General features: G+C 27.6%; 1 protein-coding gene across 1 annotated transcript in view; it reads right to left on the reverse strand.

Moving 5' to 3' along the window:
- Nucleotides 1-22,812, reverse strand: part of LOC136979585 (ATP-binding cassette sub-family C member 9-like) — an 80,383-nt gene that overhangs the window by 44,168 nt on the left and 13,403 nt on the right. The window contains exons 2-8 of the mRNA XM_067275608.1: nt 20,213-20,386; nt 19,651-19,707; nt 15,498-15,698; nt 15,274-15,423; nt 10,780-10,923; nt 10,576-10,710; nt 790-952 (exon numbers count right to left, since the gene is read on the reverse strand). Coding sequence (XP_067131709.1) covers nt 790-952; nt 10,576-10,710; nt 10,780-10,923; nt 15,274-15,423; nt 15,498-15,698; nt 19,651-19,707; nt 20,213-20,386 — 1,024 coding nt within the window. The remainder of the gene's footprint in view (nt 1-789; nt 953-10,575; nt 10,711-10,779; nt 10,924-15,273; nt 15,424-15,497; nt 15,699-19,650; nt 19,708-20,212; nt 20,387-22,812) is intronic.

Below are 22,812 nucleotides of genomic sequence, written 5' to 3' on the forward strand. Positions count from 1 at the left end.
AACCAATGTTTTAATTAATTTTCATGAAGTTTTTTAATTTACTTCAAATATATAAGTGAAGTATTTTAAAATTTTCTGTAGCATATAGATTTATTTTCAAATTTATTCTAGAATTAGCAATGATAATGCAGATAATAAAAAATACTGGAATTTTATATGAAAAATGACTATGCAAAATATCCATTTGCAAAAGTAAAAATAATTACTATTTGTGTGAAAGTAATATAGTAAACATGTTCATTCATTTAATTATTATGCCTTTGTGTCCTTTATCTTAATTTAAACTTATGTCGTCTACTGGTACTTTATCAATTAACAGGACTTATTATACTGGATTTGTGGATGCAGAAATTAAGTCTTACAGATCGGAAATAATATTGTTTATTTAATTCACCTGAAACGTCCAGTCCCTACAGTAACCACCAGGTGGTGGATCGTGGTCAGATCTGCGGTCCACCGCCCAGTGGTTACTGTAGGGACTGGACGTTTCAGGTGAATTAAATAAACAATATTATTTCCGATCTGTAAGACTTAATTTCTGCATCCACAAATCCAGTATAATAAGTCCTGTTAATTGATAAAGTACCAGTAGATGACATAAGTTTAAATGCTCATTTATTTGTTTTACAATAGAACATGTTTTAGTATTATTTATTATGTTACGTTCAAATAATAAAATGATCATCTTTTATAATTATGAAAAATTATTTTAGTAATGATTTAAGAACCTTATAATAATTCTTAAATCATTATTAAACTAAAATGGTTGAACTGATTAAAATAACTTACTATTAAGAGCAACATAAATAGCATCCTTCTTCAATAATTTTAGTTCTTTATTACGAATTGTTTCAATCTGATTAGCATATTTTATTTCCCAGCCATATAATTTTAGAACCTTAATACCCTGAAGTAATTCATTTATTCTTTTCAGTCTATCATCGGCAATTTCCTGAAAAATAATCATCACCATCATTATGAAATTCTATAACAAATATTTTAAAACATTTGCAAATCACTTATAGAGAACAAAATTTTGTATTATAAAGAAAAAGTGTTTGTCACAATAAGTTTGTGACCGTATAAACTTATTATTACATACAAATACAAACAAGTGAATTTCAATACAAAATAGTCAAGAATTAAAAAAAAAAACCATAATATTCTGTGACAAATACTATTTTGTCATCACAATTGCCTTCAGCCAGCAACCTCCACTGAAAATTTATAAATTATTTAGTCACTACAAAAAATATTTAATTAAACATTTTAAGAAAATTTTAATTTGTTTTAATTTCTTTTTAATAATTACATTCTCTCAACTCAACTGTAGTAGAGCTAACACTATTATACCAAATATAATGGTTTTATATAATGAAACTAACTGAGATCCAACTACACTATCACAAAAATTCTTCACTTTTTAATTATAAATATTAAATTACAATGATTAGATGGTAAATGGTTAAGGCATGTGTCTACTACTTTAAAGATTCTAGATATGAGTCTGGATCAAATCCTCTGGAACTTTTCATAGGTGATTTAGTCCAAAATTGTTGGGCTCTGCATCTTACTACTCAGCTGCCCCGTTGTGTACTTGATTGGAGTCCTTAAATTTGTAAAAAAATAAGTACATATTGGATAGAAAGAGTTAAGAAAGAAAGTTAAACTATATGTAATTTCTGTTTCTTGTAATTATTGGTAAAGTAAGACTCTGCTTAACACTGATTTGATATAATGCAGTCTTCTCAAAGCCTAAAAAAAAGCTCAAAATTTACGCTGATTCAAATTATTGCGAAATTTGATTGATTCATATATAACAGACATGGGCAAATGCGGCTCTTTTTGAGTTACATGCGGCTCTTGCTGAAAGTGTTAATTTCTGCTTTTTATTATTATTTTTACAATTTTATTTCCACAATTTTGTGAAAATATGTAATTATATACAGTAGTGAACCGAAAATCGGAATCAATTGGAGACTGGGGTTGTTCAGATTAGGGATTTGTTCCGATTACGGATTATGTACGAAAAAATATATTAACCTGTCCGATGTTCAAATTTTTCTCCATTGCGTGTTGCTTCGTGTTGAATTTTTCTCCGTTGCGTGTTGCTTCGTGTTGAATTTTCGTCGATTTTAAGCTTAACGAAAATCTTTATAATAATCGAGGCTATCGTATCATTAAAAATTATTTCTGCATTTTGTACAAACAAAATAAATATATTGAAGAATATAAAAACATGAAAATTATACGTTAGAAGTAAATTTAGTATCAAAAACGTTTGATTCAGCATGACACAGTCCGACTGAAAATCGTGCCGATTACCGGCGATTCCGATTACCGGGGTTCCGATTTACGAGTCTCTACTGTATATGTAATATTTAGTAATTTATTTCCAAGTTGATGCAATAAATTAAAATGACGTTACAAATCTATTCTTTTAAAACAAGTTCTCGGCCTGGATGGAGGGACACCCCTATCCTTCCCTGCCTTACCATACTATCCACCATGACAGTACAGAACTGCGGCTCCCATGCATTTTGCAAAACCTACATTTCGGTTCCCACTGAACTCTTGCTTGCCCACCTCTGATATATAATATGATTATTTACAAACACAAACCAATCAGCAAAAGGTGGCAATTCATCATAGTGCTGTACTTTTCTTAGATCTATGTTTATTTGGTGCAATTTTGAATAAAAATATAACAACATAAATGCCATAGGCAATATCGACTTTGCTTGGCAAGAATTAACTGATAAATGCATGAACGGAGTGTGGAAGAAGTTATGGCTGAAGGTATCCAAGAATTCTCAACGAGAAGAGCCTATTGCTGTATCGTTAGGTTGACCAAATTGTCAACCTAACCGATACAGCATGACTAGGAGATGTGTACAAGCAGGATATTGAGGAGTTACTGCAGGTTTCTGGTGAGAGCCTTACCAATGATGACGACCAACAAGAACTGGCAGAACAAGGAATTCGTGTAGAACTGGAAAATAGAGATTCTGAAAACAAATAACCCAAAGAATTTCTCTACAGATTTCCTTAGTAAAAGTTTGGTAACGATAACCGAAATCGTTGATCAAATTGTAGTGAATGATCCAGATTTTAAAAGAAGTGCAAAAGCAAAATGAGGTGTTTTGGATTTGATCTTCTGCTACTGACATTTGCTTAATGAAAGAAAAAAAGCAACAAATGAAACTACATGACTTTATCGCAAAAAACAAGAATTTCAGAAGAGCCGGGACCTTCATCACAAAAAATGAATTTTACATTTCTGTGTGCATATGTTTATGTTATTTAACATATATTAATATAAAAATCACTTAAAATTAAAGTAAAATCTGTTTATTTTTGGTTGCATGTTTGCCTTTCCCTATTTACTCTATGTTAAAATGACCTCATTTAACGCTGTTTTGTTTAGCACCTTGTTGTCTAGGAATGCATCCCCCACATTAAGCGGGGTCTCACTGTACTTGTGGATTATCATCTAGTATGTCACACTGCATTGCAGTTGAAATGGTACACAATAAAAAATAGAAATTTCATTTTGTCAATTTCAGGAGTTACTTTTTTTATAATAACCAAACAATTGTTCAAATAATTTCAATATTTTAGTAAATATAGTAGTACAAGTATTTATATTTATTATGAACAATTATGTGTTGTGACATTATCACAATGCCAGGCTGCAATTTTTAATCATACTTTTAATTTATTTAATTTAAAATATGTGCTCTCAAGTTTAATAGTGTCATGCCCCTATGCATCGTACATTTCCTGTTAAAAAAGAGTTATGCCAATTATTTATCTAACTCCATTCTGAAGAAAATTTTTAAATTGAAATAATGTGATTTCTTATCCAAACTGGAAGTTCATATATAGTTAATAGAGGCCTCCAGGCCTAAGCTTTCCATACCTGGTCTTGGCTTTCATCTGTCTAACTCTGTTCAAGATTAAGGAACCTATATACCTTAAGAAACAAATTGCAGACCTATAAATTCCCAGAGGCATCCATCTGTCAGAAAGATAGATGCCAGTGGAAATTTATAGGTCTGCAATTTTAAATTTGCACCCAATTACTGTAACATACATAGATTCTTTTAATTCTTAATATTTATTTGATGTTAAAATATAATAAATTCAACTTACTTCTTCAAGTACTGGTTTAATAGGATGGCTAGTTTTTATCAAATTATTTTCAGTAGTTCATGAAACCTACTTTTCATTTCTTAATTTTCCAAGTTAAATATTATGCCTTTCTATGCACTTTCACGCCAGGATGAATTTATGCCATTTCCATTTACTTGTCTTTATACCAACACCATATCTACATTTGTTACACTCACATTTTGAATTTTTTCACTCTAAATATAACTTTAATACCTCTTTTGTAAAAGCTTTCAAAATGTAATTAACATATCATATTCCTGCAGAACACAATCATCCTCAACTTCAGACATTCCAAAAATTGAATGAATAAGAATCTATTCACCACAAACTGTCCCATTGGCAAAATTCTCAAACTAAAGACGATTGGTGCTTAATATTAATCTTGTATATTAATCATGTATTGCATCAAACATGCAATACATGATTAATATACAGCTCAGTATGATTCACTCAGTTAAAAAATAAAACACAATACTGAATATCATTGAGAATGTAATTATGTAAGTTTTAATTACATGTAGCGAATAGGTGTTAATAGCTACTGTAAGACATTAATTACAGAATATATAATTTATTTACTTTATTGCATCAAAATTTTTAAAATTAAAATTAATTTCTACTTATTGTATAAAATCAGGTGATCAATGGTACTGATAAAAAGATTATTAACAAAGAAACATTTTTAGCTTATACGTATCAATCGTCGGCTTTGATCCAAATAAAGAACAATACAATTTCTTTATTTGGATTTTAAAAAAACTATTGAATTATTTACATACTTTATCCTATTATAAAATATTTGTAAACAGATCATATTATTAATAATAAAAAATTACAAATAAATTTAGATAAATAATTAATATAATAAATCTCTATATTAATTTTAAATTTATAATTGTTGTATAGAAATCATTTAAACTCATTTTAAATAGTCAGTAGAATTGAATGTAAATGAATATAAAATAGTAGAATATAGACAACATAATTATCTCTTTCGGCTGATGTGTGATAATTTTTCAATCTTACAATCAAATTTCTTAATGATTTATCATCTCGTAAGACTTAATGTTAAAATAAACATTAAATCAAAAATAATTATTAAATTTAAATTTGTTTTTAAAAGTACTGTTATTGTTGTTATTTAATTAATCATTTAATAAACCCTTTTCGTTAGTAAATTGAAAAATGAAGAAAATTATAATGTAAATTTTTGTTTTAGGCTCTGTGTTAAATTAATGTTTCTTTGTTTTTTTATAAAGCAATTGTTTTTAATTATATGGTTTAATCAACTCTTTATGAAAGCAAATCATTTTTAGGTTTTACTTTTTTTTTGACATTTCATCTGCACAAAAAGTATATTAACTAAAGTAACAGAAAATGGAACAATCTAATGTTTTAAATTATAAATTTGAATATTAATGAATGTTGTGATGATTTTAATGTAATTGGATACATTTAAATATGTTCAAATCCAAGATTTTAAACATTAAAACAGTCAGCTTGTCTTCTATCAATTCAAATTCTGTATATAAAGTATTAAATTTCAAAAAAATAAGACTTATTTGACTTCTTAAAAGAAGACTATTTAATTGATTTAATTATAGAATAAACAAAGTATATGGTTTCATAAGTATATTTTTTTAAATTTAATATATCTAGTTTTATAAAATCCAATAAAAGTATGGATTAATAAAACATATAATAAATGTAAATAAATTTTTAAAAATCTAAAATTTCTAGAAAAAGCTATTTTAAAATCTTACCAAGAACTGATGAAAGCATCACAAAGTTACAGGCAGAGATAGGCAGATGAGCTAAAGAAGCATTAAATGATACTATACTTAGAATAAAAACAGAATAAGTTTTTATTAATATCTGAATATTTGCAATTAATGTGCAGAAAATAAAGATCATCATTAGTAAGTAATCAAAGCTTCATAACAAAATATTTGTCATTTTAAGTATAATCTTCCAAATAAGTATTACCTATTGTACATTAAATAATTCAATTAATTTCTATAAATTACAATTTTTCAAAATATTATTTTAAAATTTAATATATTATTAGCATTGCCAAATATAATAGCGAGGTTGAGGCTGACGTTTTCAATGCGAAAACGTGTACGTCGGACGTTCGGTGCTGCTTTCCTGTAAACCTAGAAGTTTGACAATGGTGTTTGGAAAGTCAGTGGAATCATACTCAACATTCCAAACGCCATTGTCAAACTTCTAGGCTTACAGGAAAGCGGCACCGAACGTCCGACATACACGTTTTCGCATTTAAAACTTTGGCCTCAACCTCGTTAATGACCACTTTACTTATTAATTTCTAAAATTCGGTAATTGCATTATATTAATATTTTAAATAAAAACTTTAATATTAAAATGTATCAAACTGTTTTCGAAACAAAAACTACAATATATAAAAGTACATAAACAATTAACATGTTTTGAAGGCTACATTTCATCAACTATTTTAATTGAAAACATATATTCTTTTGTCCAATGTCATCAAAACTTCTTTGAAAATGTGAAAATCCTTTCCGCGGACAAAACATTTTTGCCATATTTAAATTAATGTATTTCCTTCGATATGTACAAATAAAAATAAATTTTCATAATTCTTGCTTGAGCTTCTTATCTATTTTTCCTAATTATGGGGGGCGCTTCTAGCCATCATCAGTGTTGGTGACTTTTTCAGTGACCTGCTTCAGAAAACGTATTTTTGTGAAACATCCATTATACAATAATTTTAAAGGTTTTTTTAAGTTATAATATTAACTAGGGTATCATTAAAACTAATATTATTGCTCTTAATAATGGCTGGAGTCGAAACTAATCCTGGCCCGATTCAGCACTCGCCAGTTCACACAAGTCAAACTGATATGCAAAAAAGGGGGCGTGGAAGACCGAGGAAGGAACACGCACAGAGTTCTGAAGAAACAAGCCAGCTAGAAGATCTTATTAGCGAAGAATATACTCCAGAGGAAGAAATTGGAAATAACAAAAATATTACGGGTAAATCTAGAATTGAGGATTATTTTACAACATCGGAGCACCTTGACCAGATAAGTGACAGTGATTCGAGATACTCGTTAAAATCCATCTATAATCTAATTCATGAGAAGTTTGAATTGTTGAATCAAGAAATTCATTCAATTAGGCATGATATTAGCTGTATACAAAGAGATAATATGAAAATTAAAGAAGAAATGGATACGATTGTACAAAATATTCAGCAATGTGAAGATAAAACAAAGTTTTGCGCAAACCTAAAAGGTATGTTTGAGTTTGAGTTGGATAAACTTAGCAATGAAAATACTAATAGAAATCTGGTTATTACTAATTTCCCATTTAATACTGATGATAAGCTGCGAGAAATTAAAAAATTTATTAAGGTAGATCTTGACCTAAAAGACATAGAAATAGAAGGCTTAATTCAATTAGGAAAGAGTGGTTCAGATTATCAAATGATAAAATTAATAACAGAATCGGTTAAAGATAGAAACTCAATACTTAAAAAGTTCTGGACTATGAGACCAAATATAAGACAAGAGATAAGAAAAACTATCTTTAGAACAGATCTATGTTATAGATCAAGAGCTAGGAAAAAACTATTACTTAATAAAATTAAATTAGAATTCTCAACTAATACCAAAGTGAGAATCAGGGATGACTATTTTATTAAAGATGATCTTGTATACACGTTGGATATGAACACGAATGAATTTATAGTTATTAACTCTTTTTTAGGTCAAGATACCAAAGATTCACAAAGAAAGTAGTAACAACAACAACAACTATGCAGCCTGATATACAGGAAAACAATTTAATTAAGAATAAAAACTGTAAAAAAATCGAGAATGAACGATCCTCGGATAAATATAATTATATTCAAAATAATAATATTGGGATTGATATGGTGACAAACTGTCTTCAGATTAGTTTTTGGAACTGTCAGGGCCTTAAAGGAAAAATTCATAATCTATCAACAAAAAAACTAATAAATTCTAATACAATTGGTTTCATGAAAACGTGGATAGAAAATTTAAATTTAATTGATAAAAACCATGTTGAACAAGAGAATATCTTGATTTCTAGTGACGCTCATCGATTAAGTAATTTTGGTCGACCTTCGGGAGGCATACTTCTCATTATGAAGAGAAACGTTGGTGAAATCATATATCAAAATATAACAATGTACTATATAATAGCTATAATTAGATTAAATAATCAACTCAAATCCGTGTAGAACGAATCTTACTTAGGAATTATGTGATATATCTCCCTCCATCGGTTAATAAGAAATCAATATTCATGAAAATACAACACTGTATTGATAGATGGGCCTTTTTGATACAAGTCTGGTTGCTCGGAGAAGACTTCAATTCTCGAATTGGAGAGATGATAGATACAAAACTATATATAAGTTATGAAAATATATACAACAGCAGACAGTCTAAAGATACAATCTTAAATAGTGAAGGTAAAGCTATAGTAGAATTTGTTTACGAAAACCAGCTTATTATACTTAATGGCAGAATGAGAGGTGATGTTCCAGCAAAATACACATACATATCACAAAATAGGAAGTCAATCGTAGATTTCATGATATGTTCCGAGAAGTTAATCGAACATTGTCAGACCTTAACAGTTCTTGTTGAAGACACATCGGATCATTTTCCAGTAAAACTCACATTATTAACTAAAAAGGATATAAGAAGCAACATTATTAAAAAAGGTTATATATCAGAATTCAGCAAAAAATGTGAATCCAGAATTGATAAGCAAAAATGGTTAAAAAGAGCTGATTTTATAACAGCTAAAGTACTTAGACTGGAGGAAAAAAATAAACCGATTGTCAATCACCAAAGACTAGTTTCTAAAATGGTAGAATGTTGTGTCATGCGACGTAATCACGCGTTCAAACTGAAAACTAAAAATCAATGGTTTGACAACTCTTGTTATCACCACAAACTTAAAAAGCAAAAAGATCTTAAAATTTTTAGGAAATATAATACTCCTGAAGCATTATCAAACTATGTGAAAAGCAAAAAAATATACACAAACTTAATTAAGGCAAAAAAGAAACTTTACTAGATCAATATTAACAAAAAATTAATAGAATCAAGAGACACGAGAACTTTTTGGAAACAATAGTAATGACATTTATGGGCTATACAATATTGTCAATAGGTCATTGAGACAATATATTGATTGTTAATTAAGCATTAAGGCTAACTAATAAACTGAAAAAGGCATATAATGTTAAAGAAGAACTATAATTGTAGATTATAATATCTAAAAAATGTATAATTAACCCCCTTGTAACAGGCTAATGTCTACTACGTTAATAAACTTAATTCAATTCAATTCAATTTTTCCTAATTATTTTTTTTATGGTTTTTCCAATAAAATTTTTCATATTAACTGATACTGGCAGATACATTTTTGGATTAGCAATTGGTATGAACAAATATTTTTGACACTTATGCAGCTTGCATACTCATAAGTGAATGTTTTCAATTCTGCTTTAGAAATATAATGTACACCTTGGTATGTGTTACACAAAGCCTTTATTTCAGTTCTAGCAATATTTAAATCACCATTAGCCATATAGAAATATATGTTCTGTTTTAATAAAATTAAAAAGGAACAATTCACGTGTACAAATTTTTAAATTTCTTTAATTTTAAAATGCAAATATTTTGTTATCATAGAAACAGAGAAATATACTACAGTCAATACTGTATTTTTATTTATTTGGTAGACGGAACTTATTTTTCGACATTTCAAAATCTGTTTAACAGATATAAATAATACAACAATATATAAAATCAACAAAAGCAGTTAAGATATAAGTCATAACAACACTAAACTGCCAGATTTTATAAGCTATTTTTTATGCTAATTATAGAAATTCACAATTGAAAGAATTTGATTATTTTTTTATATGTATTCAATCACTGGTTTCTATAATTAGCATGAGAATAAATAATATCTCAAGAAAATCTGGGATCACTTTTCTTTGTAAATAATACAAATATAAAAATAACGTAAATTAGTGTCGTTAACTTCTGTAATAATAAAAATTTAATCTAAATTTCAAAATTAGAAATTAGTTTTGAAAGTTTTCTGATATAAAAAATAAAACATTTTTTGTAAATATTATCAAAAACTGTTTACATTTATAAATTATAGATATTGAAAAGTTATCTAGATATTTTACATTTAGTGTTCCCGTATATATATGTACACATATACAAATAAACTATAAGTATCTTGTATAGATTGTAGATTGTATAAGTGGGAAACAGAAACCTAGAGAAATTCAACTTAAAATGGTCCGTATTATAATATATAGGAACAAAGTATAAAAAATTGAACACAGCTACTTACCAATGTCTTTTTCTGAATATATGACAATTTTGAGCATATATAATATTGCAATGGAGCCAATATGTATATAGTTGCTGCTCCTATCAAAGCACTATAACCCAACTGCATATACAATAAAACTAAAAGTAACGTTATCTGGAAATAAAACTTGTCGTATATAAAACGTTAATTATTTTCACGAATTTAAAAGTCTAAAAATCTTACTTTAAATGGCACAGCCCAAATATAATGACCCATTGAAAAAAGCATCATCATATTGAATGCATCAACAGACATATGATTAACTATTGCTCCTGAATCTAAACCAGTAGAAATACCCATTTTCAGTGATTTTTTGTATACAAGACACTATAAAAAATTTAAGAATTTTTTAAATTAAGGAATTGATTACATTTATTTTAATTATCTTATTACAATTATACATTACTAAAAAATTTTATTCATTAAATTTTTAAAATAACTTTCCATATTTGTTTATTTGAACTTCTGAAATTAGATTAAAATAGTAAACTTTATTAAGAAATTTATAATAATGAAAACTTTTTCATATAACATTTCCATTTCTTTGATTATTATTTAAAAATTCTTTTAATTATACAAATATTCTCAAAATATTTAATATTTTTTCATGCTAAGCTTCAGACACTCTCAGTTCTGTTGTTAAGACTGTTGAATGAGAAATGGAAAACAAAATCTCAACATAAACATTGATTCCAGAAATAAATTTTAAAATATGGTTAAATTTCTATGGATGTTTTCCAGAAGTTCCTTCTGTTCAATTATCCTCAACTATATAAAATCACTTTGTAATGAATACTTAGATTCAAAATTTACAATAGAAGAACTAAATGACTCAATCAATAAAATGCACAGTAATTCATCACCAGAAAGTGATTATATCCCGATTAAATTTCTTAAATTACTACCAACTCAGCAAGGTCGGTCTAAGTTACTTGGTTTATTTAACAAAATGTACAATACTCTCTTATATCCTGCTTCATGGAATTCTGTTTGGCTCAATATTCAAAAAGGAAGATAAACTTCTTCCTAATAATTACCGACCAACAGCTCTTTTACCTACCTTAAGAAAATCTTAGCAAAAAAATTTGAATGATGGACTAGTGAAATGGACTTAGAATCCAAATTTCAATATGCATATGTAAGAAACAGAGGTACAGAATCTGCGATTTTCTTGTTGCTATCAGTAGTTCTGTGGCTGTACGCCATATCTTATATATAAAATTCTCGTGTCACAATGTTAGTTACCTTACTCCTCCGAAACGGCTTTACCGATTTCTACCAAATTTTATATGCATATTCAGTAGGTCTGAGAATCGGCTACTATCTATTTTTCATACCCCTACACCATTTCCCCCCTTTCAAAAATATATTTATATATGGATTAAGGCATTTATGTCCAACAGATTGCACTAACTTCCGACGACCTAAGTTTGCTTTTCTGTGAGAATGGACTGAAGCAGATCATTTTCTATCTATCTATATAAATAAAATATAACGTTCATTTGTTCCTACCGATTCCTTTGAAATTTTGACACAACGTTGCATTCGAATACGCACGTGTTTTTATATAATATACATGTCGAAATTCCCCCCACTGGGGGGAGATGGACGGATTAAGGCTTACCGTGAAGAACTCGGCTTCTATTATACTATTTTACATGCGGTTTTTTGCGTTTTTAATTGCGTTTTAATAGGTTACGTCAACAGAATATACACTAAAAAGGGATTTTTCGATATTCCCCAGCGGGAAAAGTGACGGGATTAAGGCTTACTGTGAAGAACTCGGCTTTTATTATACTATTTTAGATGCGTTTTTGATTGCGTTTTAATAGGGTACGTCAAGAGAATGTACACTAAGAAGGGATTTTTTGAAATTCCCCCCACGGGGAAGTGTTATACATTTATAATAGATACATTTTGAGCCACAACAACGCGTGGCCGGGTCAGCTAGTTTTTTTATATATATGTATTATAGATTTAATTAGTTTTAATAATTTTCTCTCTTTCTTAATCCTTCCTTCTAACTTCCTTTGTTATTTGTTCTGGCTTCTGGGAACAGGGGCTTTCCACTTCCCACCCACCAGGGGGTCAGGTGGGACAAAGACTTCGAGTAGGAGAACAAGTTAAAATCTGGGTCACAAAGGGATATGCTATTCTTTTGCCTGACACGAAGAAGCACGGACGAAAATCAGTGAGCTTGTGAGACGGAATTTGACGAGAGCCAAATAGAGAGCCATGAGGTAAAGATCCGGATGATAGAATCGGAGAGACCGAAAAAAAAAATTATAGTAAAAGATATTTAACACATTGAAGAAGAACCCAGAGCTATGCAGAACAAAGCACAAGCCAGCATCGGAGTTCAGCGAGAAATTGGAGACCACTATCTTATTCATTCTTCTCACTTCCCTATCTCTATACTTTTCTATCTTCAGGATTAATTTAGTTAAGGATCATGCGGGTTTTGATTAATATTGCCGAGCAAGTAGTTACCAAGAAAGTAAGCTACTTGGTTTATTGTTACCATCAGACAGTAAGAAAAATTGGACCGAGGGAATCCAAAAGAACTTATCTGTATATAATTGTTTATTGCGAAATTAAATTTGTCTTAATTGAATTCACGTGTTTGTGTATTCCTATCACGTTTCACACTTTACAGTTCAACTCCACTTGTCCAAAAATCATAAGAAACTATATACAGCTTTCATAGGTATTGAAAAAGCTTTTGATACAATCTATATACTGCTTTTGGTTCAAAATTTGAGAGACAAAGGAGCAGGCAAAAAGTTTTCCCATACAGTGCTTAAGTTATTTTCAGACTATAATATTAGTACCATTCAAGGAAACAACATATCTCCTTCATTTAAATTATTTCATAGAATTTTACAGGCAATCCACTTTCTCCATACCTGTTTAATTTTTATTTGATTGGGATTGACCAACTGTCTACAAATTCCACTGATGACATTAAAATTGCAAATAGCCCTTTCCCTATATATTATTTGCAGATGACTTAATCAACTTGATTTATTCTTTAAATCATTGCATCTATCAATTAACCGAAATAAAACAAAGATAATTTTTACAAATAATAATAAAATTTCAGAAAAAGAAACTAAATTGTATATAAAAAATTTACCCCTTCAATTAGTCGAGATTGAGGAGTGAGTGACCTTTGAATCAAATGGTAGTTTGAAATCACATGTTACAAAATTAAATAGCAAAGTGAAAGCAACAATTGATAATTTTCTATTTCTATGTTCAAGATTAAAAATCTCTAATACATACTTACGTATGAGATTATGTAATTCTGTAATAAATTCAATTATATATTATGCAGGACCGATTTGAGGACTCTATTTCTTATTTGACCTGGGATGCTTCCATATTTACTTTCTTCGAAAATTATATCAACTACAGAGAACCGCGCCTGGATATGCTATTCAACACGAAACAAATCAACTCTGGTTCTTCCCATTCTTTTTAAAACCCATAATAAAATTCTACTATCAAATAAAATTTAAAAGTAACGGAAATATAACTTTTTTACATCAAGAAATGTTAAAGCAAAGTAGAAGACAGGAAATTAATAAACTATAACAAAGTTAAACATCGTTTATTTTCTTTCGAAGACACAATGTAGTGACGTAAACTTAAACACTGAACCAACCGAATAAAAAGGATGAAAAATTCGCCCAGTGTTTAAGTTTACGTCACTACATTGTGTCTACGAAAGAAAAGAAACGAAAAGAAAATACAAAACACGGTTTCCTCAAGATAGAAAGTTAAACATAATTCTACTAACGTTCAGTGTAAGAACCCTTTTGTTTGAGAATAATATTCACGATTGGAAATACAGATTTACTATACTACTAGATCCTGCAATATCACAAAGTATAAACAAAGATCAAAATAGCTTATATCAATTCAAGTATCATTCACGGTATCCAAAAATACCAAAAGTTTCTTGACTACAACCATAAACTACTCAATGGGAATAAATGTTAAAAGATTAATAATTCAATTACACTTAAATAAAAGTTCAATATTCATTGGAAATAAATATATAAACTTTTTAAATAACTTTTTGTTATTGGTGGGATTCCAACAACTTTTCAATATTATGCATAGTGAAAGACTATGAGAAGCTTATTCAAATACGAAAATTATTTGGAATATCTTACATTATACAGCAAAGTTCAAATTTATTTAGGTTTTCTTTAGAGAAAACCCAAATAAACTCTTAAAGAAGGAGCTGTACAACTTGTATAACTTTGTAATTAAGATTCTGAAGGAAGATGTAACATTATATAGATGTAACTATCAAATAATAGATAAAATGTAAGGACTTGTAAGAAAATAATTATTGATGTAAATTTTTGACTTGTTTGTTTGTAAAATATATATAATAACTGTAATTACTTACCCCTCAGTAATAGGACTCCCACCCTTTATACTAATAAAGATTGATGATGATGAAAATTCTCAAACTCATCTATTCTCAGTTATTTATAAATTTATTTTAAATTATTATTATTAAATATAAGTTCCAATGATAAATTATTTTATATAATACAATTTATTATCATTTTTAGAACCTATGTAATTAATAATTATAAATGAATAACTAAATATCTTATAAAATGTTAACTATAACAAATTGGAGTAAAAAAAACTTACTTGAAGAGCTGATCTTAAATGTACTCCTTCCATAATAGCAAGATGATTAAAATTGTTTGAAAAAGTACTTTGAAGAAAAGTTGCTATTAAAACAATAAATGCCATCACATAACCGTTTTGTAGAAACTCATATGTAGTTGGAACATATGACTAAAAGTTAAAATATAAAATAAATAAAGTAATTTAATTTATTAAAAAATTATAAATTATAATTAATTAATTACCTGAGATCTGGATATAAGAGATTTATCTTCATTGTTAATACTTTCTACATAGCCTAAAATAATATTGATAGAAAGAGGACCAACTAAACCGACTAAATCTCCAATTATTTTTATAATTCCACCAATAACTAATGTTTTCCAAAAAGTTCTTGCATAACACTTCCAAAGAGAGAGTCTTCTTCCTTTAGATTCAGCTCTTTCCTACAAAAAAATTAATATTCAAAATTAATATATATATATATATATATATACACACACGCACGCACACACATATAATGAAAAGTTAGTTTATCAATATTTTCTCTTAACTTTTGAAATCATTGTATTTCATTTTGAGAACAAGATTTTCACATTACAAGCGTGATTTATAAGGAAGTTGCATTTTTATAACACACATGTAAACAAATATTTCACAAACTGAAATTAATAATTCTGTAGAAGTATATTAAAATTCAGTAAATGCAGTTACTAAAATAACAAATTTTTCAATTGAAGAGGTTGGCTCAAGAAGGATATATAAGTCCATGGATCCATGTTTCAAGATATACAAAATACTGTGTTACATCCAAAATACCTGACATTTGATTTTCTCTGGTGTTCCACAGTTACAGTTCACATAGAAGAGTTTCTGCTCCACAAAATCTACCCAGTAGATCAAATGTCAATGCAGTTATAACTGTGCAAAGTCCCTGGACATATATTCTTATGCTGCCAGCAAGAACTTTAATCAATCTTAATACACTTTTGATTCAAGTTATAAAATGTTATTCAAGGAATTGTTATCAAAAATATATTTCTTAAGATATTGTAAATCTTGTAAAGAACTAACAAATCAAAGAAATTCACAAGTGTGGATTAAAAATTGCTTTGAACACAACCATGCCTTCAGCATCAAACTGGTTGACATGATAAGTTACCTAATTCTGATTATATAGAGAAAATAATTTTAAAAAATAATAATAATGATGATGATAATGAGCAATTATTTATTGTGACATCGTCACAATGCCAGGATGCAATTTTTAATCATATGTTTTAATTTATTTAATTTAAAATATATGCTCTTCACCTCAAATTAGTCCCTGTTTATCATACTATCCTGTTAGCAAGATTCATGCCAGTCATCTGTCTAATTCCTTTCAGGGAAAAGGTTTTAAATTGAAATAATGTAACTTTTTGTTTGCATCGAAAGTTCCTATATAGTTAATTGAGCCTCCTGCCCCTAATCTTTCCCTATCTGGTCTCGGCTTTCATCTATCTAACTGTTCACGAGATTAAGGAAGACAGACATGTGGATGGATGACAGTGGGAATTTATAGATCTACAATTTTTTCAAATTGCAGTCCAATAATGTTGTACTAAATAAGTAAATAACTAGGGCACTAAGGAGAACCTATTTATTCGATAAGTGTAATTAAATAGAAAATATTTCCAATCTTTTACCTGCTGAACTGCAATATGAATAAAAACAACAAGGTGAATATGAGTGCAATTTTTAAACAGGTCAAGAAGAATTTCCCACTTGAAAATCTGGTAATATTGTACCATCTGTAAAACAAAATAATATAATTATATCCTTGGACTTTACCCTTCTTATCTTGCCACTTTCCTTCAAACATTTAAGAAGGATATGTGGAAGTATGGAGATGAAAGGACATGCAAGTTATTTCACACTCATAAACTTCAAGTACTCGTGACATCTCACAATTAGGCATGTTGTATATTTCTATTGTACAAATAGATAGGGATGCATGCACAGAGGGAAAAATCATTGATAACTCAAAACCAGTCAATTTGTGGACTTACATCCATACTGAACCAACTCTCTTCAATTTATTTGATGTAGTAAAATAAGTTTTTAATTAGCATAAATAGGATAATATCAAATAAATTTGTAATGAAATTGCATTTGACTGTCAAGTATGAGAAAAATTTCTTCTTCAAAATTTCAACTGAAAGATATCTATATAGTAGTTTACAAAATATAGAGAATAAAACAAACTGTCTATCAACATTAAAGTTGTTGAACATAAACGTACTCAGCAAAAATATATATACTCCAATAACCACCACCTTATAAGTTGCTGAGGGAATTTTAATTAAGAAAACTAACATTTTCGATCTATTCCATAGATCATCCTCAGGTTCGAACTGACGTACAAAAATAATTCCAAAGAATGGAACACAAAATATTTAAATTCAAAAAAAAAAAAAAAAAACTGTTCTGGTCCAGATGGCTCAGGCCGAAGGATCCGTTGTTGGATGGGAAGAAGCGGAAATCGTCAAACAAATATATTCTCCAACTTTAGCAAAGATGGCGGAAAAAATAGAAATTTACAAGAGTAGACTCGACAACAGATGCATTAACGCCAGGTACGCTGAGGGATTACTGTCAGTTTGGAAGTTTGCAATTAAGAGACTTACAAATGGCTCATGACTTGCGATGTGTTTCGTTTTTGGAGGACTTTAATATTTTATTATCTGTTAAATGATGTTAGCGTGTACTAATAACCTTGGTATGGTTATGTGTTTGTTAGTTTACATTTATGTATTTTTTGCGCTTTAATTCTAATTTTAATTAGTTGCTCTGTTGTCGGTTTTTTTTTTTTTTTTGAATTTAAATATTTTGTGTTCCATTCTTTGGAATTATTTTTGTACGTCAGTTCGAACCTGAGGATGATCTATGGAATAGATCGAAAATGTTAGTTTTCTTAATTAAAATTTCCTCAGCAACTTATAAGGTGGTGGTTATTGGAGTATATTAAAGTTGTTTACTTGGAAAGTATTTAATTAAAAACAAGTACTTTTGACATTACAAAATGCCATCTTCGGGTTGAAAGTATACCATATGCTCAACCTGAAGACGACATTTTGTAATAATAAATAATGTTTGATTCAATAAAATAGTCAAATTTAAGTTAAAAAACAGTGATATTTATTACATTCATTTTGTTTGAATTGTAAGCTGAAAGAGCCCTTGATCAGTATGAAGACATTTCTTATTCAATTAAAGATTTGGCTTCTTAAAGTAAGCATTTTAGTATTGATAATAATACGGTGCCAGAAATACATGAAGTAACTAATGTTATTTTTACTTATTTGTAAAATTTAGATAATAAGAAGTTTTTAACTCATTTGATAAAATAACTTTTTAGGATTTTAGAAGAAATGTTTACTAAAATTAATAATAAACTAAAATATAATTTCATGATTATCAAATGATCAATGCTTATATTTTTGTATTATTTAAATTTAGTAACAATTAAGTATTTCTTGTAAGAGCAAAGAAGTTATTAACGTTAAACTAAAGTAAATAAACAAATATATATTTATATGTAAAAAAAAAATAATTTCATTTATTTATTTTTGACTTTTTAAGTAATCAGTAAACAGTGTATATTATAGCAATTGTAAGATAATAATTAATATAAATCTTTAAATAGTTAATTTATATGAATATTCTTAAAAAATGTTTAAATGAATAACATCCAAAGATTTAAGTCAGTGATAAATTAGCCTGTAAGTAAACTAAATGCTTGCATGAAACAGAAACAATTTTATATTAAATTCAATTTATAAATATAATTTAGAGGCTCCTTGTCCATACAAGGGGTCTCTAAATTAATAAGCATATAGGAGATACTAGATATGCTAATTTATCAATGGATTTATGTAAGATTGTAATGTATTTAAATGGTATTAATCATGAGGGCTTTTAAGAATTTTACTTATTTTTAATATGTGAAACTAAAAATAAATCCAGCTAATATTATCTAATAACATTATATTAAGACTGGTGTCGTCTCCACCTAACCTCGCTTTTGTTACAGTAAATGATCATCTTTTATGTTCTTTTTATTTACATAATCTTCTTATTACTACTAAAATGTATTTAATTTAATCGACGTCAGTAGTTTATTTGAATTCACATTAAGATATTTTAGTATTTTTAAAATATTTGAAATGACATAAATTAAAATCAATGTTAAATATTTATTAAGAAAATAAATAAGTCATCATAAATAAAATATGATTAAACTATTAAACAAATACTTAAAATATTTGTTTAATAGTTTAATCATATTTGATTTATGATGACTTATTTATTTTATTAATAATAAATGATTTTTTTAATGATCTTCTAATAACTGACCTTTTCTTCAGTATACACCTGAAAAAATCTTTGAAACTGATATTCAGCCATTTCTTCCTGTCAAAGAAAGGAAATCATAACAATTATTAGCTCATTCATCCAATATACAATACTTCCTTTTAGCATGGTGTGAATAACATACAATAAAATGTCATAAAACCAGAGGAACAAAAAATTAAATAAAATTTAGTGGATGTTAATCACATTAACATATATATATATATGCATACATATTTCATTATTTTTCAATAAATAACAATTAGCAATTCTAAATTTAAACAATTATTATTACTGTTGTTCTATACGTAATCTGTTTGCGATAAAATTTAAATTAGTGATGATCTAAGAAAAATAAAATAAATATTAATGACTAAATATTAATTTTTTCAGAAAATATACAAATTAATTAATATACTTTTAAAGTTATACAATTATTCAATAAATAAGAAAATATTTTAAAATGATTTATTCTTCTGTTTATGATATTTTTTTTAACAGAAACACTTTCAAATTTATATAGGAATTTTAGTATAACATTTAATTACAAAATACAGATGCCTACCTCTGGCAAATTTCCAAGGTCCTCCAATTCTAATGGCTTTCTATAACCTAAATGAAGAAGAGGAACTAACCAAAAGAATGTTGCTTTAGAAAAAACTGTGACAAAAGGATGTAAATAACTAATATTTGTCAAATCTTTTCCTGGAGTAAAAGAACTTTTCTTACATAAGTATCTCTACAAAAATAAAATAATATCAATAAATAATTATTAACATTTCTTCAAAAATCGTCAAACACATTTAATTTACAAAATTAAATTAATATATTTATTATAAATATTAGTGAGGTTGAGGCCAAAGTTTTAAATCCAAAACGTGTACGTCGGACGTTTGACGCTGCTTTCCTGTAAGCCTACGTTTGACAATAGTGTTTGGAATGTCAGTGGAATCATGCTTGACATTCCAAACGCCATTGTCAAACTTATAGGTTTACAGGAAAGCAGTGCCGAACATCCGACGTACACATTTTCGCGTTTAAAACTTCAACCTCAACCTTGCTATTTATTTGTATGAACTTTCAGAATATTAAAATATATATATTTTTTTAATTTAAAAACTACATAATTTACTCTTTTTAATGAAAAGATTATCATCTGTTTAGTCAAAATAACAAAAAAATAAAAATAAAAGTTGCATGTATTTTGACTGTATTTGTATGTATACTATGATTGTATAATATAAAATAAATTGTAACAATTTATGAATTTACATACGGTATATAAAAAAAAGAAGGTTACACAAATTTATTTTAAGTAAGATAAATTGTTTTAAAATGTAAGATAAATATTATACTGTATTTATATATCCTTGATCACTGTTTATTTTTATTCTGAAACAACTATATTAACACATTATGTAACTATTATACTTTTACTTTCATAATCTCATTTTATTATAACATATTAAAAATAAAAAATATTATGAACATTTTTCAAAGAAATTAAAATTTATAAGTTAAAAAATACTATTTGTTAATACAATATTAATTAAATTATTATAATACAGTTTTATTTAAATGTTTGTCAGCAACGGGGGACCTGTAGCCTCAGGTCACATGCAGCTTTTGTGGCTTCTAATACAGCCTGATAAAACAAAATTTAAAATTTCTTGACAACAAAATTAAAATTATTATTTATAAAAATGTTTATATACTAAATATATGCACTTAGGTAACATACAGACTTATAAGTTTCCTTCAAAATAGTGCGTATGGAATTAAATACAGTTTTCCACTTCTGGTTTATGCCATAAAATGAATATTCAATAAAAGAATATCAATTGTTTTGTTCACTCATGTGACTTCTGTGTCAAATACAAACTGGAACTCATATTCTATTATTTATAAATAAAAGTCTTTATGAAATGAAAAGATATTTAAAACAACCATAGCTGTTAAGGAAAAGAATTAAGCTAAAACTTGAAAAACCACAAAATTAACTCCTACATTTATTACGATTCATTCAAAATTGATGACTAGGTTCAGAATGTTTGAATTAAGGGAGTAAAAATATTTATTGAATATACAGAAATGTAGAAAACTTTGTATTAATTAATTAAATATTAATCAATACAATACAATCTATTATGGTTTCCATACTATGGTATCGTCTTTCATCTATCTAACACCATTGCTCAAGATTATGGAAAGACAGACGGACAGACTATGGATGGGAATTTATAGGTCTACAATTTCTTCAAATTGGAGCCTAATAAAATTAAAATAATGTATAGAATTACATGAAATATTTAATCAGTTAATCACCAAGTTATTCATCAATTGCAAATATTGTTTCAATTATTTTGGTTTCATTTAAATATAATTTACTTATAATAAAGGAAATTATTAAGTGAAAAAATTTAAAGATATGAAAACATATTAAAGTAATTTAAGAAACTATTAAATAAATTTTAGAGCTGCTTTAAATTTGTTTTACAACAAATACTAAAATTCCATATTACTTTTTACCTAATATCTGACCACATAATCACAGGAAGTAAATTATTTGCACAATGTCAAACTGATTAAAGTTTAAAAGAATTTTACATGAATCACTGTTAAAAACAAATTGTCTTCCTGCTGTCATCAAATCATACATTAACCATTTGTTCTTAATTAATAATGTCTTGGTTATGTTAATACCTCAATGACTTTTTAAATAATATTAAAATCTTTAATATTAAACAGGTTTCTGCCATAATAAAAGTGCACTTAAATTACAAATCAAGTACACTGAATTCATTATTCTCTCTTATTCCAAATATCTTAAAAAAGTATAATACAGAGCATTACTAGATAACTAGGCTGTGCAGAACCAACTTTTTTACAATGTAAAGGAGGACACAAATAAATTGGAAAAAAAATATCATAAATAAAACAAACATTCTATTCATTGCAACAATAATACACTATAATAAACTCTACTGTATGCCATGTCGTGTTTCGGTAAGCAGTAAACAAAGCCACTTGCGTGTAGCGTACTCTCTCAAGGTCTCCCGTGCGGAGTGCATGTGTCTCATAATCGTATCTCACCGCACTGTACTGAGCCTCAACAAATCGTCATGTCAAATACAAACATGTCACATCATGTCACATGCAACAGAT

This window comes from Centruroides vittatus, unplaced genomic scaffold (assembly GCF_030686945.1).
Source record: "Centruroides vittatus isolate TY-2023 unplaced genomic scaffold, ASM3068694v2 contig_1157, whole genome shotgun sequence".
NCBI lineage: Eukaryota > Metazoa > Arthropoda > Arachnida > Scorpiones > Buthidae > Centruroides > Centruroides vittatus.